We start from the raw sequence: 27,080 nt of genomic DNA, 5'->3' as shown, positions 1-27,080 counted from the left end.
CCAAATGCTTGATTAAAAGGTTGCATAGACATTATAATGCCTTTCTGCAGGGTTGTATTGAAGATGATACTAATAACAGGGGTGTGCAATTAGAAAAATCAATTACTAGCCCACGGGCTAGTGGCAGCTATAAAGTTACTAGTCCCAAGTGAAAAGTTACTAGCCCAAATATAGGTGCAAAAATTAAAATAAAAAAAACTATTTGTTGAAAAGAAATTAATTGTTGAAAAAGTCAGGGTACTGAGGTCATTCTTTTTGAAATTAAACTTTAACTCTCACTATGAAATTAAATCATGTATAAATTATAATGAAAGAAGATTAAAATGAATTTAAATGAATTATCTTCCCTTTTTCTGAACATTGCACTAGCTCATTTAGAATGAAATTTAAATCATTTTGTTTTCAACCATTGTCTTAAACCATTAAATACACTATAAATATATTTTATGTGAGTCATAAAACACTTATCTTTCAGTTGATTGAGTGATCGTATATAATTTGAGATATCTGCATGTATTTACCACAAACGAAAGAATAGAGGAAATTTGGATTAGGAAAAAACGATCGTTTTTGGAAGTAAATAAGTCAGGTAGTGCTGCAAAACAGATAAAATTATGAAGATTTATTGAGAGTAGGAGCATGTTGTCAGAAAAATTTTCATTGGTTGGGAATTTGATAGCATAAACGATTGAAAATACAGGTTGTGCTTTTCATGTATTGCGTGTGTAGTTATAATTTTTACTAGCCCGACGGGCTACCTCCATGCAGAAAATCACTAGCCCGACCCCAAAAAGTGGTAGCCCCGGGCGTCGGGCGATGCTAATTGCACACCCCTGAATAAAATGCACATATATCCCCTTGACACATTTTTCTGATGCATGATTGATGCTTTTATGGGGTATCAACATAGGACTAAGGTTCTTATACATGTATCCTAATGCATATTGATTAAAAACCATAGCTGATTATTTTATATTTACATAAATAGAATTGTTCATTTATATATATACATATATAAATCACATTGGTGTAAAAGGAACACGGGTTCAATTTAAATCAACTCTCAGCAGTGATATTGATTCTAGTATCTAAATATTGTTTTTGGTCAATTAAAATTTACAAATAATTATATGTAGTACATTTCTTGCTCTTTTATGCATCAAAAAATTCCATTCCTCCTCATACACATGATAACCTGTACGCATAGGTTTATGCTTATTTCTATTACCATAAACATATACATTTAGGGAAAATATGAAAATATCAAAATAACAAGAAATAATCTTAATCAAAATTAAAAGTACCATTTTCAAAATCTTTCTTTCTTTTAGGAGAAAGAGCAAAATTAGGCTGTAGTGTCGAGAAGTCTTTGTTAGACGGGATATTAGAGACGTCGTCTGCCACTGTTGTCATGTTGCTTAACACACCGTCCGTGTGTTGTCGTTTTCTGGGTGTTTGCTCTATTTTTCCCGTTGTCTACCACACGACAGGGCGACAGAAAATTCCAGCGGCAGAAAATCAAAATGTGTGGATCAGCTGAATCACAAATCGTTAGTTTTGTCGATTTCGGTTTGTCTAATGACCCATTGTATATAAAGAAAATTAGATTATTAATCAAACATCTCTAATACCCTTTATCAATATTTATCGCATATTATTTGTTCATAATTTAAATATAAAATTGTTTAAATAATAATTTAATAAATAAGCATTTAAATGCAATTTTAAAAATGAAACACACTTCTTTCTGTACTTATATTTTCGTCATTTAGCCTTACCATAAATCTCTATTTCGATTACCCAATACAATTTCGCGTTACATTTTACAATCGGCGTGTTCATCAACATGGCGGATGATCAAGGTATTTTTGCCATTGGGGATTTTTTGTTTTGTTTTATTGTTATTTAACATTACTTGGTCAAAATGCCCATGTTTGTGGTTTAGCTTATAGTATGTGTTTTTTTTCTAATGACATTATCTGTATTCCGAAACCGTCATTGCCAAAGTGAAAGTAAAACAAGTTTAGGTTTCTTGAAAAATTGAATTTTCATCCCTTTAGTGTCATAGAAATAAAAAAAAATAAAGAATTTAACATATTTTACTGCCGGTATGAAAGACACATAGAATCATTTTTGAAAAGAGTGGGAGAGGGAAGCAAGAAAAAAATGACAACTTACCTGAGAAATCTTAACCAGGTTTGATTCAACAGGTTGGGCACAATTCCTTATTCTAGAAGTATTACAGTTTACTATAAAACCATGTCACCACAGATACTTGGGTCTTGGTTTGTATATATGTATGTATCTTATTGATATGTAAAAATAATACTGTAAAGGTATGCAGGTTCCGTAATGGTGTCTGCTCAACTTACTTGTTTACATGGCTTAATTGTTCTTTTTAAAAAAGCTACCAATATTTCTGCACAAGATGTCTCGGAACATTGATTTATTATTTATTGTAAGAACCCTCACATTCCTAAAAGGTGATTTTTAAACACTTTTACAAACTTTACGTTAACATTCCCGGACCTAAGTGCAAATACTAAAACCTGATTCAAAACGACAAATTTCGACCATTCAGACACTCTGAAATTCCTTAGGCATTCTGGGAAATTTAAATATCACTTGAATTATCCAAGAACTATTTATGATTTCCAGGAATGCCTCTAGAGGAATTATTTGTACATGAAGATGTGAGAGTTTTTAAAATAAGTAATCAGTGTTCTGAGACATCCGGTGCAGAAATATCGGTAGGTGGAACCTTTTTTTTTAAAGAACAAGCCATTTTAACAAGCAAGTTGAGCAGATGCCATTACGGAGCCTGCATACCTTAACTTTTTTTACATATCAATATTGAATAAGGTACATACATATTTATAAACCAAGACCCAAGTACCTGTGCATATCACAAGTAAATTATCGATAAGCAATTTAGGGACACCTTACTTAATGAATGTATTTTTATCACCTTTTGAAATAATCTAATAATCATATTTACAAGTGATGATACAAATACATGACATACATAAGTGTGCTGATGGCAGACATTTGTTGTTTTTAGCAATGGAGCTTGAATCTGAGGCTGGCGGTACAGTGAATACAGGAAATGTCAAAAAAAATATTCCAATCAAACTGAAAACTCAACCTAAACCAACGAGAGGGAGACCAAGGAAAGCCTCAAAGATCAAGAAGGAGGCCTCACCACCTGATATTCCAGAAACAGGTATATATTTTCTTATTAATTAAATGGAAAAGTCGGGAATTATATCTATAATATCTGCTTCGGAAGTTTCTGTCCAACTACATGTATTAATTTTCATGTGGCATTTACAGTTTTTTTTACTTTTGCAAATTAAGTGTCAGTGGTGTCTTGAAGATGTTTGTAATAAAAAAAATAAGCTTATCTAGTGAATAGTTTGATGACATTAAATTAAGGCCATTCCAAGTTTTTTCTATGTTTAGCGTCCACGTGCGCCTTGGTTTTTGACACCCTGTGTCAGAAAAAACAAACAGAATCAGGAGTCTGAAAATTAATTATTCAGGTCAAAATTTGTGATTACCGTAATTTACAGAATATAGGTCGATACTTTTTTCCTCAGAACCGCTGGGGTCGCCCAATATACAGAATTCGACCTATTTAAGGCTCAAGTTAACGAAAAATGCCCCCTAATCAGTAAAATTTACGTCAATTTCAAAGCAAATTTGTGCCACTTTCGTAACTTTTTTGATTATTTTTCGCAAAAAAAATGAATGCCCCGGTAAACAATAAAATATTTATTCTATAGCTTTCTTACAAAATAAATTCCATTACTTATCCATTGATGACAAAGGAAAACAACATTGCTTCATCTATTAAATAATTCCTCAACGTATTGTCCATTAACATCATGCAGTATCCATCTTGTGAAGTTAGGAAGTCGCAATCGTGTACTAAAAGTAAAACCGCAACCGTATCAAAATTTAAAATACGGAAATCTTTCACAATCACAACTGTAGTGTTTTTACCATTTATTAGTAGCGATAAATTGAAATAGTATATTAAATATTTTTTATTGTCTTATGTTTATTTAAATGTAAAATGAGTGAAATAATTTGTTGCCATTCAATTCCTAGATTTAATTACAAAAAAAAAACGCTATTCATTACTGGTTTTTTTTTTATTTTAATTAATTATAATACCGGTCAAACAAACTTATCTTGAATATACCGATACAAAGATTGGCTTCTAACAGAATTTTAATTGTCTGACAGATAAAGGGATTTACACTGTACGCAAAGGTGCTGAACACCTATATGTTAGTTTAAATGCCTGCGGGGCATGATTAAGAAACCCACGTGCCGTTATAGGGTATTAGTGTTACACATCATTGAACAAACAAAGCCGTGAAATTCATGTTGACAGTCAAATTGTGAATGTACTCTCAATTAAATTTATAAATTAAACTTAGAGAGTGTTAATATGATTTCAATTCTTTACTGTTGCTTGAAATATACATTCGATGGTCATTTGCGTGTTTTAGCAAATCCCTGGAGAAGAAAAAAAAAAATGGCGGACATCGAAGTAATTGTCGTCCATCGTTAAATAATGTCTGATAGTCTGGTCCTTATTCTTAAAAAGAAGGCTAGAAATAAGTTCTAACGGCATTTAATTATTATTTGGTCCAGCATAGTTTTTTAACCTATTTCGAGTATGCTGAATCCGAAAAAATATGCTGGCCTTCATGAAAATGGCGTTAAGTAGGTCAAAATGGCGATTCAAAATGGCGGACACCAAATTTTTCCAAATTCTCCGTTGAAGCCGCTCAACCTAGAAAAGGATGCCGAAATAGCCTTGAATATACTAATTTTATATTACAACATTACTAATAGCTGGAAATGAAGTACTTTAGTTAAATAATGCAGCCGTTTTCCTCCAAAATTCGAATTTTCTCTGTTTTTTTAAAAAAATCTTTTATTTCTTTGCATACATGCATGTTCATGCATTTTAGACTACTTCTTTTGCGTGGAATCATACTAAAAAAAAACAAAAATATAAAATATATTTGAATTCAATTTTGAAATAGAAATTAGCATAATAAAAAACCAAAGTTATATGCATTTAACATTAACAGTCCGCACACTGAATTCATGTTTGACTTAACAAATCTTATGAGACGTAATACAGTGCGTCATGAATAAAAGTTATGCGTAATACATTTCGTCATGAATAAAAGCTATGCATAGCTTATAGATAAATCATATTGTTTAACCAGTGTTTAAAACAATTCATTGATGGGGCTTCAAAATGACTGAATCATTAGGACGTAAACGAAAACATCAATACAATACCGATTTGTGTGTGATATGTCAGGACAGAAAACCAGATGTTTTAGAGTTAAAATCTAGAAATTCGATAGAAACATTAATTGAGAGAGCATCTCGTCGTTAAAAAGTTAAAGATGCTAAAAATTATGATGCTATTGATAGAATTGAGCAGCTGAGTTCAGCTGAAAGAGTACTCTGTCACAGGAAATGTCACAGTGAATTTATGCATCCAAAATCTATAAAAGTAATAGAAACAAAAGCTAGTGTCCTTGAAGATATTCCAAGGTCGAATACAGACTCAAAGAAATTACCGTCTACTTCTACGTCCTCCAATCTCTCCTCTTCAACGACCCGTTCATCGAGAAAGTAATTTTCTCCTGTAGATTGGGAGTTATGTATGTTTTGTCAAAAACAGAATCGAGAAAAGTTATTCAACATTACAACTTTTTCTGTAAGTGACATGGTCTTACAGAATGCCAAATATGACGAGGCATTGCGAGTTAAATTGGGGAATGTAAGCGATTTGATTGCTGCAGAGGGCAAATACCATTTAAAATGTATGAATGCATTTAAGTATGAAACGCAGAAAACAGAGAAAGAGTCCCAAGGTGAGGATCTAGCCATGATTTTTCTTGTTCGTGAGCTTGAATACGCAGGGAATAAGCACCAAATTTTGCAGCTTTCTGATATTTGGAATAGATACTGTAGACTGATCGAAGAGATTGCGTCTGAAATCCCTCAGTGTTACATTACGCGAAGATCGACATTCAAAAATAACCTACAAATAAAGGTGAAAAGTATCTTTCAGTTTATCCGTCCTATGGATAGAACAATCTCTGAACGCGAAACGCTTCTAGTGCCACATACTTGGTCTGCATCTCATTTTGGAGAAATATTCAATGAGGGACAAGGTATCACAGATGATAAATTTCTCACCATGCCATGTTATAAGCCTACACATAACTCTTTTCACGAACTTGTACATGTTGCATTGAAATTAAGATCAGATCTGCAAGATAGAAGTAGACATAAAGGTTTAAACGTGAGTGAGGACGATGCCATTGACTGTGTTCCAGAAAGTCTTCTCATGTTTTTAAATCTTCTTTATGGCGGGCAAGAACTTTTTGAAATTGCTTCCAGCGAAGAGCGTCCGGTGTGCACTAGACAAAAAAAAGTATTAAGTGTCGCTCAAGATATTGTCTATGGGGTGAGTGATGGTAAAAAGTGGACTCCAAAGCATATTGGCCTTGCTTGTACATTACATCAAATGACAAGATCAAAACAGCTCTTGAATTTATTCAATAGTGCCGGTCATACGCTTAGTTATAAGGACGTGCTTAGAATAGACACAGGTCTAGCAGAACGAAGCCTCCAGTCTATGGACGAGAGAAGTGGCCATTTTTTACCATTAAATTTAAAACCTGATGTTTTCACACATTTCACGGCCGATAATATAGACATTAGTGACTCGACACTGGATGGCAAGGACACTTTTCATGCAACGCAGATTGCTTGTTGGCAACGTATATCAGGAAATGACCTTGACCTGAAACACATATTTCCATCTGCAAAGGAGACTTTACAGGTACCTTCTCAGATAGACAGGATTGTAGAAACCACTGTAATAGAGGGGAAATCACAGCCCCTTTATCCAAAAGAAGTTACTCTAGATGTTTATAAAGCTCCTGATAAAGCAGATCAATCATCCTGTGATGCGTTTTCAAAAGAACTACTGTTTCATTTGAAAAGAAACAAACAAAATGTCCCAATTACTTGGTCTGCTTTTAATCAGTCAATCAGCAGCATAAATCCCGATCTCACTATCGTTGGTTACATGCCTATCGTACAAGCACCTGCTCACGAAATAGATACGCTTAACACAGTTGTCCAGAAATGCATGTACATATCTGACCGTCTTGGTCAACGTCATACTGTATTAACAGTTGATCAAGCTCTGTACTTCAAGTTGATGGATTTAAAATGGTCAGTTCCAGAATACAGAGACAGACTTGTGCCACGAATGGGTGGCTTACATATTGCCATGAACTTTTTGAAATGTATTGGAAATCATATGAGTGGTTCTGGTTTGTACGAACTCTGGATGGAATGTGAATTGCTCGGGCCCGTTGCTGCTCAAAATGTTCTAGCTGGAAAGCACTATAATCGCGGCATGAGAGCCCATAAAATCACTGCCCAAGCTCTCTGGAAGATTCTGCTTCCCAGTTTTTTGTTATTTGTAGCTAACAAGGACGTAAATCATTCACAAATATTGAATAGTGTTATGAATGAACAGAAAGACATAGGGTCTTGTTTAGAGCTACTGCAGGATACTGTGTATAGAGAATATTTTTTAAATTTCAGAGAGGAAATTACCAATCCAAATGTACTCTTTTGGTGGTCATATATGGATTTAGTTTCTATTCTCCTGGAATTTACAAAATCAGAAAGAGAAGGTTTGTGGGATTTGTATTTGTACTCATTCAGGGCCATGCTCCCATGGTTCTTTCGATATGACCATATAAATTATGCAAGGTGGGGTAGTGTGTATCTGGCTGATTGTCACCAACTGCCGCGTGAGGTTCTTGAAGAGTTCAAACAGGGCAACTTTGTTGTCAAAAGAAGCCAAGGAACATTTAATCAAGTGGATCCAGATCAAAGTCAAGAATGGCTTAACGCTACAGGTAAGAAGGGTGGTGGCATAGTGGGTATCACGAGAACTCCCTCTGCACTCAGTAGGTGGTCTCTTTCCTATAACTTAAGGTCACATGTAAGTTTTCTTACTAAAACCATGTACGACGTGAATCCAGATGACATACTCACTCACAAGGATGCATCAAAGAGTCGACAGGTCCTTGACTCAGAGTTTGAGGAATCACTAGTCAATGCAATGAAAAGGTTTAAAGTGCTTGACCCCTCCTACGAAAGAGATGAATTAATCAACGTGATCACAAAAGACAAGGCTACTGATCTTATTAGAGATTCGTTACTATCTTCAGCGCATTTGGGTCAAGTACAGTTGGAGAGTTTTGCTTCAGATCGTTTAATTCCAAACAAAGAAACGGGTACATTAAACGTTCCTTTGCACCATACTTTGAAAAAAAATAATCCTTTAACATTTGAATCCTTATACAAGGTACGGGTTGGTTCTCAAGCTGTTGAAAAAAGGAACATTCTGAAGGCTGACCGAAACATATTGCAAAGACTTGTCATTGCATACAAAGCAGGAAGGGAGGTTGATTTGGGGCTTATACTGAAGCACGAACTCCTACCAGTGCCTATTTCAATTGCAGATACTAGTGGTTCCTTGAAATCTGGAAACAAATCAGTTATACAGAATGAAATTCTGAAGGATGTGGAAGTAGGGGCGCGAGTTCAACATGAAAGTGATTCATCAGCTCTAATTATTGATGGGCAAGCATTGGTTCAGAGCCTTAGAACACATGGAATGAAAACATTTGGAGACTTTGCTGACGAGTTTGTTTCAACTGTTTTTAGAAAAGGAAGCAATTTCTCTAGGATAGATGTTCTGTTTGATCGCTACAGGGACCGATCAATAAAATCCGGAACTCGTTATCGCAGAGCAAAACGGCACCAACCAGTCAGAAGGATTGTTGAAAATCGAGACGTTCCTCTTCCAACTAACTTCGCTACCTTCTTGTCTTTGAACGAAAACAAGAAAGATCTTGCTGCCATGCTGTCTAAAGAATTAATTCTCCAAGCGCCTATTGGGAAAATCGTTGTTACTGCCGGGGGGGTTTGTAGATGAAACTGGTGTGAAATGCAATGATGATATGTTAGAATTGTCTACGCTAGAGGCCACGCATGAAGAGGCAGACACTAAAATAGTGCTTCATGCCATACACTGTTCTAAGGTATCCGCTTGCACTTCTATTGTCATTTTAGCATCTGATACTGATGTCTTATTGCTACTTATATCATTCTTTTCAGAAATAGATAGACATTTGTGGATGATTGCAGGAACCTTCTTAAAGCCAAAAAACATTCCTGTTCATGTTGTTGTTGAGAAAAACTTCTCTTCTCCAGAGTTACGCAAACATTTGGTAACATTTCATGCATTGACAGGGTGTGACACAACATCTTATTTCTATGGTATATCAAAAAAATCTTCCCTGCGGGTATTCAGGGATAATTATAAGCTACTCGAGGGCTTAGGTGAGGGAGAATTAACTGATCAGAAAATCAAAGAGTGTGAAAAGTTTGTCTGTAAGTTGTATAACCAAGAAGCGGAGACTACAGATACGGTAAGGAATGTATTGTTTGGGAAATCAAAAAGCCCTGAGAATATGCCTCCAACTAGTGATGCCTTATGCATGCATGTAAAGCGAGCACACTACCAAGCCTTGATATGGAGACAGGCAAACATTTGTAAGCCCTTATTACCATGTCCAACTGAAATGGGATGGAAGTTGGATGGTGGTTGTTTGGTGCCGATACTTATGAATTTAGATCCAATTCCAGAGGCTTGCCTAGATTTGGTAGTTTGCAACTGCACAAAAGGTTGTAAAACAGAAAGATGTAGATGCAAACGAGCCAGTCTGCGATGTATGGACCTCTGCAAATGCAAAATCTTAAACAGAGATGAATGTAGAAATAATAGCTAAAAACAGAGGAAATTCGAATTTTGGGAGAAAACGGCGTAATTTATTTAAATCAAAGTGGTTTATTATTAGTTGCTAGTTTATTAAATATATCAGATTATGTATATTTGGTTATTTAAGCATACTTTTCCCGCTTAAACACTGATAACAAAAATTTTGGAAAAATTTGGTGTCCGCCATTTTGAATCACCATTTTGACCTACTTAACGCCATTTTCATGAAGGCCAGCATATTTTTTCGGATTCAGCATACTCGAAATAGGTTAAAAAACTATGCTGGACCAAATAATAATTAAATGCCGTTAGAAGTTTTTTTTATTGTAAATCGGACCAGACTATGAATAAAACTTATTAGGAATGTGTCCAAGTTGTTCTGGAAACGGAATTACTATTCTTTGGTCTCGGGTATTTCCCGAATTATAGCTGTAAAATAATAACGCATTTACGTGTTATTTATGCCTCTGATTTAACAACAGTGTGAAACTACAGAGGCATTGAACAGGCAAGTTGGAGAAAAATAAGAAGTAACACAATTCAAAGAAGTTTTAACTACATTTTTTAAAAACTTTATTTAAATGCTATACTCATTAAAATACCAGTTTATTTTCTTGATACGTTCATTTCACGGAATAACCCCGGTAATTATAGGGGTTTACCTGTTCTGATACGCTGTATCTGCGTAAGAATCTTTAGAAAACGGGAAACAAAGCCTCGTCCTATATTGTAAGTTCGACCTATCTTAGGATTTTTCAAAAATTAAGGCTGAAAATGAGCCTTTCGACCTATATACCCCATCGACCTATAATCCCGAAATTACGTTAATTCCGGCAATATCTCTAAATATTTCAGACTTGTCGAAATTTTTTAATCGCTGTCAGACATTTGGTCTGACACAGTCGAATGTTTTGTTGGACCAGTCAAACTTTTGTCAGACCAGATACCGGGGTACTTGTATGTTATTTTGATGCTGGTAAAATCATATGAATAACGGCACCAAAAAGTCTTTTTTTTTATATTATCATTAGCCTTTAATCTAACAAGTTTCCTTTCTTGGGATAGAGAGTCTTTAACATAGACATAAATGACAAGTTTTATGACTTTGGTATAACAAATTTACTTAGCTATCGTCAACTTTCTGTGTACGCGCCCATTTTTTCTGTGTTTGTGACCTTGAACTACGCATCCCGATCCCGACCTTTATTAAATTTACATTACGCTCATTTTCTTTTCAAACGGACATCTGGACCGACGTTTTCTTAAATGTTATCGGTCCAGACAAATTTTTACCAGCCTTGCCGACAGGACCGACGAATTTCGACAAGTCTGATATTTGTATAATATTTCATTATTGGAAAAGTTTCAGTATTTAATACCTTGATTTTGCTGAAGAAAATAACTTTCTTTATGAAAAATAGATAAATGAAATCATATGTTTTGAATTACATCATTCTTATTAGTATAAAATATGTGTTTTATTTTTTTTTGACTTGTGTGTTTTTTGTGAATAGGTAGCTAGGTTTTTGAAAGATGGGTGGACGCTAAACAGAGAAAAAACTTGGAATGGCCTAATGTTTAATTTATTAAACATAATAGATAAGAACATGATGAGAGAAATATTTCTATTATGTATTTGCATGTATTTTGGTAAACTCAGAAAAAATTTTCATTTTACGTACATTGTTCATATTGCAAGAGAAATTTATGAGTGTTCGAATTCTGAAAACCTTCATGTACATGTACATGTATCACTTTCATACAATTTTGTCTGATTTTTATGTCATGTATGTGGGCTGGTAGATAAGAAAAATTGATACACAAACAAAAGACGGAAAAGTTTGTGTTTCTTTTATGATTCAGTCAAGAGTTTTCTATTTCTGTCCCTTAGAAAAGTATTGAAATAAATAGCATGCAATTCTTACTTTAAACAATGAATTAAAAAAAGCAGTTTTACATGTAGGAGTGTGCATCTTGAACACAAGAGAGTAAATGTTTCAAGTTGATAAGATGTTTAGGTCTAAAACTGCCCATTAGGCCAAAAAAAATTAATCAATAGTTTCTCAGGCACCGCCGCATCAGTTCAAAAACGGCCGCATTGATCATTTTTATTGACATATTGAAAAGGGAAATAACTCAATTTTCTATTAATTTTTCCAACTTGTAAAAGAAAATCGAGTTATTCCCCTTTTCATAAATGCTAAGATAGACGTTTTTATTAGAAAAACAATATATTTCTTCTTAATTTACAGTATTTTATGAATTAACTTTTAAATAAATGTTTACAATAACATTATTTAAAGTTGAATACATATTAAAACTAATTTCAGAGAACAAAAATTAAGAAAAAGTAGATATAATCATTTTATTGAACAAATGGCTTAAAAAAGGTGTGAAACTTGCTTCAAAAAAAAAAAAAAAAAAAAAAAAAAAAAAATGCCTGCCTGCCGCATTGAAATTTGAATTTTTTGGCCTGAGAAACAATTAATTAATTTTTTTTTGCCTTATGTGAGAAGACCTAACCGCCCTCCAACAGTCCATTCCTCTCAAAGAAAAAAAGACAGTTTTTGGCTTATAACCTTTACATAAAAAAATAGTATTCAGCCTGCTATTAGAATTATCTTATATCTTTATCATTCAGATGAAAATTCCAGTGTTGCTGATTCGGAGTTTATTGATGCACCAATCTTTAAGCAACCAGGAGAGCCTCTTCACCAAAGTCAGGCATTGAGATGGAACCACAAGGTAGTGGCAGCTTATTGACTGTCAATACATTGTCACTCATTATAAACATGGTAGATGTTAGTTATATTTTAGCTCACCTGAGCTGAGGTTAATGTAGATTCTAAGTTAATCAAATCATGACCCCCAGTTGTGGGAGAGGACCATAATAGGGAATCCAAGTTTTACATTCAAATACTGTATAAGCAGAATTTTTAGCGAGGATTTAATTTTGCCATTACAGTGGCTGGAACGTTATTGTTGACAAACCAATCGTGTAGAATCGTTTGTGTATCATGAATGATCGTTCGTGTAACTTGCGAGATCGTTCGTGTATCAGACTCAATCGTGTGCGTTTTAAATCGTGCGAGATTGTGTGTTTAGAATCGTGTAAATTTCGTTTTGCAAGTTTTTATCAGAATGTTATTTGTAAAATAAGCATTTCCCTTGTTTATTTTTCTTAATTTATTAATTAAATCCAAATAAAATGAAAAAGCGCAATTTACATAAAAGAATGCAGAACGAACTAATTATCTCCCGTAAACAAGCAATATAGTAAGTCGTACAATATTGAGTTCTTGTCAAATAGCGCGATCATTATTGTGATAAACCGTACTTAGATCTTTAACGCCTTTTTGAAAAATCTGATTTTAATTATTATTTACTTCTTATTGTGGTCAAGATAATATTGAAATCAATTCATTGAAAATAAATATTTTTTTTAGAAAGAAATAAACATTTCTCATTGCTTACATAACTAGTTAGTCGACAAATATACATGGACACGGCATGATTTTCGGGAGTTTTGATCATCTGTGTTTATCTTTTGAGCCTATTTGTAATTAATTAATTTTAAATTTCTGCAAATAAAAAAGTTGAATAATGGGCAAGTTTATGAGACATTGAATCATTGGAAACATAGGGATAAAATTTGTAATTATAATTTAAGTCATTCCATGCTGCCATTTTTGTTCAATCCTTTCCCCTTTCTGCATATCATGATATCCAATTCAATCAAATTATACGACCCACATACATGTACATCGTCTAATAGAACGAACAAAATCCGTTTTTTTTTAGCGGAGAATTACTTATTTAATTATTAATTATTTTTAATCTAAAATATTAAGTCTTGCATATATGTAGTTACAGAAATATCATTTTCCGTTTTTTCTTCAAAGTTTATGAAATAATACTGATAATTCTTTGAAATCTTAAATAGGTATTAAGCCTTTTTTCGTTTTGAAAATATTGAATCCTAAATATTTTGAACTATTTTGAGTGAAGAATCGTGCGTTTGCGTTAACAATCGTGTAAGATCGTGTAACTGTAGAATCGTGAACGTGAAAGATCGTTCGTGTAACAGGTTTAATCGTGCGTTAATCGTGCGGAATCGTTCGTGTAAGGTGATCGTTCGTGTAAGTTGTCAACAATAACGTTCCAGCCACTGTATTAGCGAGGGTGCCAAGATCGCTAAAATTGATTATCGCTAAAAATTTATTGAGCTTTATTTGTAATAGCTATTTAAGTAAGCTTTTTAGGTCACCTGAGTAAACTCGGGTGACCTATTGCTATCTCTTCGTCCGTCGTCGTCAGTCGTACGTCGGTCGTAAACTTTTGAACATTGTTAGCTTCTTCTCTGCAACCACTGAACCAATTTCAACCAAATTTGGTACAAAGCATCTATGGGTGAAGGGGAACAAAAATTTTGAAATTCAGGGTCCCTGCCCCCCTGGGGCCTTAGGGGTGGGGCCAAAACCACTAAAATTAATGCAATCTTTAAAAATCTTCTTCTTTACTCCTGGACATCAAGCAGTCAAACTGTAGACATGATTGTTATCAGTATTAAGTCCTCTACCAAAATTTTGAAATTCATGGCCCAAGGGTCAGGGGTTCTAGTGTTAGGGTGGGGCTAAAACGAGTATATAGTGAAAATGCATTATTTCTTTGAAAATCTTCTTCTCTGCTCCTGGGTAATAAATAAACTAACTAAATGCATAGTTGTGATGAGCAAGAGTGCCTCTACCAAAATTGTGAATTTTATGGCTCCAGGGTCAGGAGTTCTGGTGTAAGGGCGGGGCTCTATTGATTATGTGAAAATAAAGTAAAAAAAATTAATGAAAATACATGAATTCTTTGAAAATCTTCCTCTCTGCTCCTGGGTATTAAATAAACTAATTAAGTACATAGTTGTGATGATCAAGAGTGCCTCTTCCAAAATTATGAATTTCAAGGCCCCAGGGTCAGGGGTTCTGGTGTTAGGATGGGGCTCTATTGATTAAATAGTGAAAATACATGAATTCTTTGAAAATCTTCTTCTCTGCTCCAGTGTCATAAATAAACTAACTAAGTACATAGTTATGTTGAGCAAGAGTGCCTCTACCAAAATTATGAACTTTATGGCCCCAGGGTCAGGGGTTCTGGTGTTAGGGGGGGGGCTCTCTATTGATTATATAGTGAAAATACATGAATTCTTTAAAAATCTTCTTCTCTGCTCCTGGGTATTAAATAATCTTATTAAGTACATAGTTATGATGACCAAGAGTGCTTCTTCCAGAATTGTGAATTTCAAGGCCCCAGGATCAGGGGTTCTGGTGTAAGGGCGGGGCTCTATTGATTATATAGTGAAAATACATGTACATGAATTCTTTGAAAATGTTCTTCTCTGCTCCAGGTTATTAAGCAGATGAACTACTGATATAGTTATGATGAGCAAGAGCCCTTCTTCCAGAATTGTGAATTTCAAGGCCCCATGGTCAGGGGTACCATAGAGAAGGGGGGGGGGGTTCTACTCTTATATACTGAAAATGAATTGTTTGAAATCTGCTAGTTTGTATTAATCAAATATTTTTGATAAGCAAGGGTGCCTTTTCGAAAGTTGTGCAATGTGTGGACCTAGGGTCAGGGGTTCATTTGTGGTAGAGTCACTACTGATTATTGCTGAATATTACTGATTAGTTGAAATGCATTTTTTGTTCCCCTACTTTGCCTATGGGTATTAAGTAACCAAACTAAGCAATTGTTAAGTATATAGTTATGATTAGCACTGGTGCCTCTTTCAAAATTGTGAATGCCATAGCATCTAGCTTAAAATATGAACCAAATTCAATCATTGGAAAGTTGTTGCATGATACTCAGGTGACCTATAAGGCCCATGGGCCTCTTGTTAAAATCACTAAAATTACATCTCGCTAAAAATAAAATACAAATTTTATGGATAAATCACTAAATTTGCGTCTTGCTAAAATTTCCACTTATACGGTATATAGGAAAAATCTTCTTCTCAAGAACCACTGAAACTCATTTGGAACTATCCTGGTGTTTTGAAAATACTGAATTAGTGTAGAAGTACTTTTTTCTGCATGGTATAAATTTACGCTTTGTACGCAGTCACAAATTTCCTGTCCCATCGAACTAGATGCAAATATAAGGCAAATAGGGAGAGTCTAAAGATATCCGCGTAATTTTCTACCCGCGGATTGAACAGAAGTAAAGATTCCTTGGAATTTTGACCCTGTGGGAAAAAAGTGTTTCTATAGTAACCAAATCATGACACCCTGGCATAGGATGGGGCCACAATAGGTATGACGAAAAGGAAAATCTTGTGAAGAACAGCATGTTTAAAGTTACCTAGATGAGCGTTGTGGCCCATAACCTTGTGCCCCTTGCCGTTACTTCCTTTTCTGTTTGCTGTACGATGTGACATAAAAGTACTTTTATCTTAAAATTGGACTGTATCAGAACATAAATCTTTATTTGTCCAATAGGTGCCAATATTCACCATACAGGTTTATACAAATGTATATTAAAGTATGCACTCACCACTGTTCATTTGTTCTTTTAACATTATAAAAAGTTGTACTTAGGGCAAATTTTGGGAAAATTTTTTAGCATAGACAAAACCTTATCCTAGCTGCATTTCATATTTTAGGTAAATCTTATCCCTGCTTGTAGGTAAAATCTTATCCATATTGTAGGTCAATCTTATCCCTTCTTGTAGGTAAAATCTTATCCATATTGTAGGTAAAATGTTATGCCTGTTGTATCTCTATTGAAGGTTAATCTTATTGGAGAGAAAGTCGTGGATCCCCTGATTCATTGCTGTGACAAATGTAAATTGCCCATTCTCATCTATGGTCGTATGGTAGGTTACATTGTCAAAAAATGAGTTATGTTACTACATTGTCAAAAAAGTTATTTTCATTAAATCAAATGCAAGATTCACTGTGCATGAAAATTTCATGTTTTCTTATATTGCATAATATATGGATTATATACACTGAACAATAATGACCAGAATTTGAACAATTCTTATTGCAAAAAGTTTGGTTATCTACGGAACTCTATGATAAAATCTCGACGTTTCATTATTCAAGTTGATGTATTACCGGTAATACCAACATCAGTCTACAAAATTAAATATAGTTTCTTTTTCTGCTACAGATTCCATGCAAACATGTATTCTGCTTTGACTGTGCAAGAAAGACAGATAAAGTTTGTCCTAGGTAAGGTTTATTCTGTCAGAAAAACTTAATACTTTGGGAGTGCGTTTTTAACTCCAGGTGTCTATGAATGTATTATAACATTCTTCAACATAACTTTCACTTTAATTTTGAATTATTTGGTTATTATTAGGAAAAATCAGGTAGGAATTGTACTTATAGCTGTTAATATTCTGCATGAATTGTAGGTGTGAGGAAAATGTCCAGCGCATAGAACAGTCAGCACTTGGGACCGTGTTTGTCTGTAGCTACGGGGGGCCTAAGCATGGGGATGGAGGATGTAGACGTACTTATTTGTCACACAGGGACCTTCAAGCCCACATCTACCACAGACACATGAGGACTGACTCCGCAAAGTCCTCCTCTTCTACTAGCCAGGCAGCAGGGGCAGGTAAACCTGTGGTAGAACAGTACACAACCTCCAAAGTAAGCTCAAAATCGCAGCACTCTACACCAATCATAGAGCAGTACACAACAGCAGCCGGACGACACGCCAGTGGAGAGAGTCATCTGAATCTCCCCCACTCTCGCCCGAGTGACGCCATGTATCAACAGTCCATACTGGGTCAGATACCACCCCAAGCCCAGGCTTTACCCACTCAAGCCATGCTGCAGGGTCCTCCTCCTAGACTCCCCCTATCACAGGGACAGCCCCCAGCTCAGGCAATCATACCTGGACAACAAGCTGATAGTTACCAACTTGCCTCTATGTCAGCACTAGCACCTGGAAGGAAGACTAATCTTATCACTGTACCACTACAGGATGACTCTGACTACAGACGGAGAGACCTAGCAGCTGGGTACGGTTCTCTGCCTCCATCAACCTTTTCCACGTCATTGCCCCCACCTGGTGGTATCGCTCAAGCTTTTCCATCCATGCATCAGGGTCCCCAGGCAACATCTATTGCTGGTTTTCCTCCCTCTGGCCCCCCTCCTTTCACTTCCCCTCCGTTAAGGACTCAGTTGCCTGTTTCATCAGGAGTTAGTGTTCCGATTTCCCATCCCCCACCAATCAGCGTACCTACCCCCAATCTCGCAACCCCTCCCCCTCCACTGTTGTCTGGCCCCAGGATGCCAATTCAAGGTGGTCAGCCACCCAGATTTGGAAGTCCCCAAGGTCATTTCAATGACAGTTACAGTCAAAGTGCCCCTGGGGGTCAAAATACTAGGGGGCCATGGACTGGCCCCCCTCCACAAAGAAGTTCTGGGGGTCAGTCACAAAGGTCCCAGTCAGAAGGTTACCAGTACTATCAATAGACATTGTTTAGGTACAAACTCTTTTTGATTCTTTTTGAATTGATTGAGATAAATGCTTGTTATTCTAGTATTTTTTTTTTTCTTTTCATTACTTAATATCTTAAAAGTACATGTATTGATTTTGTGTTATGGATACTGTGTTCATGTACAATTTAGATTTATATACAGGCAGTGCTACAAGTATAAATTTTGTTAATATGTGTATTTTGCTTATGTTCAATGTTTTAAGTATTTGAACTTTAAGAAAAATACTTCTAAAATGAACACAGGTAGTGATAAAAATATTTCAGATATTTTTTCAGATGTTATTAATAATAAAAAAAAATGGTATACAATTGTGATTAAATTTTATGAATGTATATTTTGTTGTTTTTTATCTCAAGTTTTTTTATTACCTCAATCATGTTGGAGGAGCTAATGTAGTGGTGTTGGGGCCCCAGATTAACGTCTTTGAAATATATATTGACACGCAAAAGAAACGCAACAAGCAGCAATCTACAAATGTTTGAATTTTTTATCTAATGATTTTCAAAAAAGAACACAGTAAGGCTAAACTCACTTTTCAGAACATCAGAGATTTGATAAAAATTTTAAATGTTTATCTTTTAACTTTACTAAGTAACATAGGGATATAAATGTTAAAACACCCCCTCCCAGCCATTCAATTACAACGTGCAAGACTGCTCTAAACAACAATTGCAGCTTAATTTCTACGATACAGTAGGTTAATCAATATCGAGATTTGAGCGAAGGAATTACTCTTTGCCATTTTTAAATGCCTATTTTTCAGATGAGTAGGTCGAATTTTCTCTGACTTAGCGCATTGTAGTTACCCTTGGACTTCCGGTCCAAGGACTATCATTCATGCATATGATACATAAGACCCCGTTGAGGCGTAATGCAGTGTATTTTTGCATCATCAACTCTCCATCACTTTTACGTTGAGATTTTCCAGTTAGAGCAATGGAAATGCGTACATAAGCCATTTTCGAGAAGCCTTAGCATCGTTACGGGAAACGAAAGGAGATTTTATTTTTTGAAATATTGCTGCATTACTTAAGATGAACAGTAGAAACCCTTAAAAACTCCATAATATTGCCAAATGTTTAGTTAAACATGCAATTTTTGATTTCTGTTAAGCAGACTCAAACTTGACTTCCGGTTATGGTACGAAAATCGTTCAACCGTTAAATCATCGATATTTACCAAATTGAAGATATCCATAATTTTAAGATACAACATTACTCTACCTAATTATTTCCCCCTAAACACTGCTAAAGTAGGGTGTTGCGTTTCTTTTGCGTGTCAGTATATTTCCTCTCAGTTATTTCTTGTCTTATATTACTTTGAGATACCTATGTATATGAGTGATTCTTCTTGTAAGTTTCAAGGTTTCAGATGCTGCAATTTCAGCAAAAATTAGGAAATACCAGGTTATTGTTTTTAATCATAGGTTTTAAGATTTTGAAGCAGTTCTCATTTCCAAGTAACTGTAAGCCTTATACTCTCCTGCGAAGTGAAGAGTGGCAAGAAAGTTGAAATTTCCTCCATTTTTCTCATTGGCTGCTATTTATACTTTAACAAGGCCGGATCTGACCTAGATAAATATCCACACGGACAGCAATTAAGCATATTAGGGAGCTGGCCACACCTCCCATCTGATAAGACTGCAGAGTTATGCTATTAATAGATAGCAGCTTGCCACTTACACGTGCTTAAAATAAGACAACAAAGATTGTGCAAATACATAGATATTTTAATTATTTCTACGTTTAGAAAATATATGTTTTATGTAACGCCACCAAATGTTTTTCCTGAACTGAAATTTTTGTTTTTTATAGTTCTTTTGGACCTTTACTATGACTTTTATTCGGGTATTGTAGATAAAATTACACCGATTGACCAGGTCAATAAAAAATCTGCAAAATTGAAAAAATAAAAAATATAAAATAAAAGCCGCCCGCCCGCCTCGATTTTAAAAAAAAATCGGATGAGAATCTAGCAATTTATTTATTATGGCCTAATATAAACCAAACTTGCTCGATTCAGCCAGGGATTGACACTACCAAACTTGATATGAAAGTTTTTATCTATACAAATACTTTTATACTAATCATCTTGAAACTTCCATCTTTGAAATCCTTATTACTAAAACTTTTTTTTTCAGTCTAAAGGTATAACTTTCCATTACAAAAGAATAAAAGGTGTTTTCTAAATTTTTAAAATTTGAATCAGAGGGATGGGAGGCAAGAATGCGGTTTAATGTTGGCTATATAAGAGTTTTCAAAACTGAACGTCCTAGTCCCTTATCAAAAATAAAATTGCCTTCCTGCAAACATTTGCTGCAAGTCTGCAGATATTGCTGCAAGCTTCCTGCAATGCAGCTTAAGAAACCATGACGGCCTATACAAACTTAAGCCTTTGTGTTTGCAACTGCAACCATTTTACCATGTAAATGAGGTTTAGTCTGCAGCAGATATTGGATTTTCCAAATATGGAAACATTGCAGCATGCTTGCGGCAAACAATTCAGTTATTGTTTTTGAAATATTCCTGCGTACAAGCAGCAAATTCGTAGAAAGCCTTCATATTGACTTTAATCTGTTAATCACGGAGAAAATTCACCTCATGCGTTTGGAATGATACAAGTTCATCGATATAAAGGATATACGCAACGTAGTTTGAACTTTATTGGGTTCTTCCCTGCAGTTGTGGGGTTGTTCCCTGCAGTTGTAGAGTACCACTAAATAAAGGAATTATGTGCAATACTTTTACTTCCAACAATCTATTGGAACCCATGGGTACAAATTGCGCTCCGATATTATAGCAGACATATTTTTATATTCATATTTAGGGTCATTTTCAAAAAAAGTCCATTTTCTGAATGACATATTTTTGAAAAATGAAAGTGGTTTTCCTATGATTTTTTCAACTTTATTTGAATAATACAGTAATAATAAACTACTAAAATCCACTGCATTGCATAAAAGAAAATATTTCTTTTAAAAAATATTGACATTTTATCTTAGTCATTTAAACTTTAATGTCCTTTCTGTTACTTTCATAAAAAGAGCTGTAAATCTCTATTTCAAAATTTTCATCACATAATCTTTTGTATATAGTTAAAAAAGGAAAAAAAATATCATTGAATGCCGAGATGTCTGACATTCATCTAATATATATGAGCGTTTAAAAGCATGTCAATTTAAATACCATATACGAAGCAAAATCTACGGGTTTCTCTTCATGAAAAGCCTTATTGCAGAATGTTTATATGCTATAGTTGAAAAAAACATTCTTGTACATTATTTTTGTGATTAGAATAAACAATTACAGAAAGTTATTTAAACATGTGCTCTGCCAAAGCAATTTAAACTAGGAAAATATACTGGTAACAGTAAGGACTCGGGTAACAGGAAGGACAAAACAGTAACAGGATGGACCAAACAGTGTAACAGGATGGACAATGAAATCTACATTTTAAATAAAAATTGACTTTTTTTTTACTTTATTGGTTAAGAAAAGAGAAAAAAATGTAGAATAAAAACATAATTTTGTCAAATCTGGCAAATTCGAGACAATAAAAGATATTTATGTCCATCCTGTTACAAAATTTAATTGTAAAGTGCTATTAAAATATTTATCACTTCAATTTTTGTTTATTAAAGATACTCTTTGCTGTTGCAAAACTAAGAATTTTTCATAATTTTAAGAAAAACAAATGATAAAACTTAAATAGGTATATAAATACCAGGATAATTTGTCCCTCCTGTTACAATTTCTGTCCATTCTGTTACAAGAGTGCATGTTTAAGTTATAATGGCACTATTTGAAGCACAAACAAATTTCAATATGATTTATAAAGTTCTTAACATGTGTTATTAAACTTATATTACTTAGAAAAATAAAAGTAATTGTTTTTATTGTTAAAACTCAAGATATGAAGTCCAGTTTTCCTTACTGTTACCATATTAATGGTAACAGGAATGACAGTAACAGGATGGATGTTTCTCATATAAATCACCAGTTAGGTAGTATAACGTACTCTTTTTGTATCATTGAGACATTGAAACCATTTCTTTGTAACTTAGTTAATCTAATTGTTCTAGCAGAATAAACAATTTAAAGAGTACTTGCATAATATGAAGGTAACACATAGGACGTATTTTAATTATACTCTACCAATAAGACAAACTTATCGACCTTTGAACCCTTTCTTTACTCACTTTCAAATCATGGCGCTCATAAACTTGAGACAACAGAAAATGATGATATAATGTGGATCATGAAAACAGTTCCTAGGAAAGTGAGATAACTTTTATTTTAACATTTTCTTTTTGGTAACAGGAATGACATAAACTTGTAGGACATATCACTTCCTGAATGTTAAATGCACAATACTAGGATTTAGTGGGCGGCATAAGTAAAACAATCATATTAAATTAATCTGTAAATGAATTCAATTAATATGAGGTGCGAAATTTGTACATATATTCACACGGTAATATTTTCCCCATCATTTAACTAAGCATGTTATAAAATTTTTGTTGAAGTGACATGGTTTTACTGTTAAATTTTGCTCGGAATGCATAGAATATTTTTTATAAAACACCTGAGATGATCATAAAATAACTTATAAGCTGTATGACCATGTATATTAACCAACGGGGAAAAAAATTTCCCTCTTAAGAATGGTTTTCCTATTATTCTGATCAAAAGACAAAAAAGTGAACTTTTTTTGAAAATGACCCATTAATCAAAATTTGTGCAAAATCCTATGCGTGAAAAGAAGAAAACACTTGCTGTGGCCTTCAACTCGACAATTAGATATATCGGCGTCGTATTGTCAATTAACAATGTATGTAGATACGATATATCCTGGTGAGCTTGAGATAAAAGATACCGCAGAGTCTGACACATCTGCTAAATTCATACCTGGATATTTTACCTGAAAAAGACGTTCATACAACCAAGCTCTATGATAAACGTGACGACTTTAACTTTTCTATTGTCAACTTCCCTTACTAATGCAGCAATATACCTTCATTACCTGCATACGGAGTTTATATATCTCAGTTGATTCGATATGCAAGAGCATGCTATACGTATGAACAGTTTCTTAAAAGAGGTAGGTTACTGACAGACAAGTTGATGAAATAAGCATATATATCTGCAGTCTCGTTTAAAGTCATCATTTCGTAAGTTCTATGGTCAATACAATGACCTTGTCAGCAAATACAATTTATCGTTGAGTCGAGTGCTGACTGACGTTTTTCATACTTGTTGGTAGTCAATTATAGACAAGCAACTTGATGAAACAAGAATATCAACAGTCTCGTTAAAGTAATCGTTTCGTAAGTTCTGTGGCCGATACAATGATCTCGTCAGCAAAAACAATTTATCATTGAGTCAATTGCTGACAGACATTTTTCATACTAATTGTTAGTCCATTCTTTATACACTGAATTGACGACAGATTTTCCATTATTTCCTGATCATGACAAGGAGCACATGGCGGGTATGAACAGTCAGCAGGGGATGCTCACTCCTATAGGCACCTGATCCCACCTCTGATGTTTTGGAGGTCCGTGTTTGCTCTGCTCCTATTTTGCGTTGTTTTATGGACTTTTCATATTGAATACTGTTCCTTATCCCAATATGTTTTATATCATATTTGTACATGTTGTGTATGTTTCTCAACTGTATTAATTAAAAAAAATATTTAAACTTGTCACCGTTTGGTAGGCTGGTAATGATTCCATGTCTCTGAGTTACATTAAAATGTCATGTTCATATGCATAATTAATTGATCAGACGGCCTAAATTAAATTTCCAGAAGACCTTTAAAAATTATTTGATTTCATGATAAAATGTGCTTTTGCTGCTTCCTTTAACGTAATTTTACCGCCAAAGGACTTAAATTCTTCATTTGTAACATTTGAAAAATTCATTTCCTCCAGAAGATTAACATTTTCAATCACATCGTCTACATCTAGAGAAATTTTTATGACATTGTTTGGTTGTTTTTAAGATATATGTCTGATGATAAACGGACTCTTCATTTTCTAATTCAGTTTTTTGGAATAATATTACTTAAGAAATTGCTTGTCGGTTTTTCCCCTTCTTCTATTCATTTTGCCCTTGACCTTATATAATTATTCACTAGCCATTTTTACTTTTAAAATATCTTCCAATTCCATTCTTTTCCTTCAAAAATTTCAATATTGTTAGCTCTTCTGAGCCAAGGGCTCAAAGAGCTAATGCTATGGCAATTTGTGCGGTGTGCGTTGTGCGGTGTGCATCAACTGTTTAGAATATGGGCCATAACTCAAGAACCCCTTGGTCAATCAGTACCAATTTTGTCACAGGGTATTCTTGGCCCAAGGGCTACCATTTATACTAAATTAAGGGTTGGGACCCTTACACAAGGGGAGATAATCAGGAAAACAAAACCAAAAGCACTGGTTGCTAAAAAATCTTCTCCATAACCACCAGGCAGATTTTCACCAAACTTACATACAAGAATCAGGATATGTCGAAGATTAAAATTTGCACGGGGAATTACCCTGGGGCAAAGGGCGTGGTCTCAAGGTCACTTCAAAGTTGACCTAAATTTACAATTAATAAAAACGTGTATATTTTGCTTATTATAAGGACTAGGATCATCAAATCTTGTAAGTTGATACATCTTACGACTTCACATCATGTTGACTCAAAAGTAGGTCACGGTGACCTACTTTTTAAATTTTGCGGGGATTTAATTTCAAATTGATTTGAAGGCATATTTTGGACACTTTAAGGCCTATGATCATCAAACTTTGTCAGTTGATGCATCTTGGGTCCTCAAACAATGTCAACTTAAAAGTAGGTCACCGTGACCTACTTTTTGCACTTCATGACTTATCTTTTTTTAAAACATTAAATCCAATTATTTCCGACACTGGGAGGTTTAGAATCATCAAATCTTGTACTTCGATGCATCTTGGGACCTTGAAACATATTTATGAAAAAGTAGGTCACTGTGACCTACTTTTTGAATTTTGCCGACATTTGTTTTCAAATTGTTTAAACCGCATATTTTGATTACCTTCAGACCTACGATCATCAAACTTGGTCAGTAGATGCATCTTGGGTCTTTGAAAAATGTCGACCAAAATGTAGGTCACGATGACCTACTTTCGACATTTTATGGCTATATTTAAGTATCTCCGGTACTTATTGGCTTAGAATCATCAAACTTTGTGAGTTGATGCATCTTGGATTTTCGGAGAGTGATGACCAAAAAGTAGGTCACGGTGACCTACTTTTGCCATTTTATGGCTTGATTTAAGTATCTCCGGTACTTATTGGCTTAGAATCATCAAACTTTGTGAGTTGATGTATCTTGGGTTTTCGGAGAGTGATGACCAAAAAGTAGGTCATAGTGACCTACTTTTGACATTTTGTGCCTATAATTAAGTATCTCTTGTACTTATTGACCTAAAATCATCAAACTTTGTCAGTTGATGCATCTTGGATTTTCGGAGATTGTCGACCAAAAAGTAGGTCACAGTGACCTACTTTTGACATTTTATGGCTATATTTAAGTATCTCAGGCACTTATTGGCTAAGAATCATCAAACTTTGTCAGTTGAGGCATTTTGGGTTTTCGGAGAATTTCGACCAAAAAGTAGGTCACAGTGACCTACTTTTGAATATCTCAGGTACGTATTAGCTTAGAATCATCAAACTTTGTCAGTTTAGGCATCTTGGGTTTTCGGAGAACGTCGACCAAAAAGTAGGTCACTGTGACCTACTTTTGACATTTTATGGCTACATTTAATTATATCTGGTACTTACTGGCTCGGAATTATCAAACTTTGTCAGTTGAGGCATCGTAGGGTTTCATTGAATGTCCAACAAGAAGTAGGTCACGGTGACCTACTTTTGAATATCTTAGGTACTTATCGGCTTAGAATCATCAAATTTTGTCAGCTTAGGCATCTTGGGTTTTTGGAGAACGTTGACCAAAAAGTAGGGCACCGTGACCTACTTTTGACATTTGATGGCTATATTTAATTATCTTTGGTACTAATTGGCTTAGAATCTTCAAACTTTGTCAGATGATGCATCTTGGGATTTCAGAGAATGTTGACCAAAAAGTAGGTCATGGTGACCTACTTTGGAATATTTTCAATTAAAAGGTAGGTCACTGTGACCTACTTATGGTATTTTATAATTATATTATAATATCTTCAGTCTTAACTGGCTAAATATTATCAAACTTTGTAAGTTGATGTATTTTGGGTCTTATGATACTAATAGAGTTGGAGGCTTCTAATAGAAGTGATAGATTGTATAATTTATCAGAAGAGCGATTCAAGGCCCTTGGGCCTCTTGTTTATAGATCCATGTGCAAGTTCTTCCGAGGAAACCTTTTTCTTTTGTAAGTTTCTCTTCTTGGAGACAATCCGTTTTTCTAAGACGAATATGAAATGCATTTCCCTATTTCCACAAGAAATGTTTCTAAAGATAATTGATCATTGAATGGAAACACAATATATTTTCATCTCCAATGACTTTTAAATTATCTATGAAGGATATGGGGATAACGAACAGTAATCAATATCAAAGTACATAAAACAATACAAAGTAGGAGTAGAGCAAGCACGGACCTCTAAAACATCAGAGGTGGGATCAGGTGCC

General features: G+C 34.5%; 1 protein-coding gene across 1 annotated transcript; it reads left to right on the top strand.

Annotated features, from left to right (window-relative positions):
* Window positions 1-1,802: 1,802 nt before the first annotated feature.
* LOC134275538 (E3 ubiquitin-protein ligase Hakai-like) lies at window positions 1,803-18,666 on the top strand. Its single transcript, XM_062757814.1, has 6 exons — window positions 1,803-1,862; window positions 3,062-3,223; window positions 12,558-12,661; window positions 16,695-16,781; window positions 17,081-17,142; window positions 17,328-18,666. Exons 1-6 carry the CDS (start codon window positions 1,847-1,849, stop codon window positions 18,394-18,396), a joined length of 1,500 nt encoding a protein of 499 aa, XP_062613798.1. The 5' UTR covers window positions 1,803-1,846; the 3' UTR covers window positions 18,397-18,666.
* Window positions 18,667-27,080: the final 8,414 nt, after the last annotated feature.

The sequence above is a fragment of the Saccostrea cucullata genome, unplaced genomic scaffold (genome assembly GCF_032062105.1).
Source record: "Saccostrea cucullata isolate Sc308-1 unplaced genomic scaffold, CSIRO_AGI_Scuc_v1 ctg7198, whole genome shotgun sequence".
NCBI classification, from domain to species: domain Eukaryota; kingdom Metazoa; phylum Mollusca; class Bivalvia; order Ostreida; family Ostreidae; genus Saccostrea; species Saccostrea cuccullata.
Note: the sequence above shows the minus strand (reverse complement) of the source record. Positions and strands in the feature narration are given on the sequence as shown.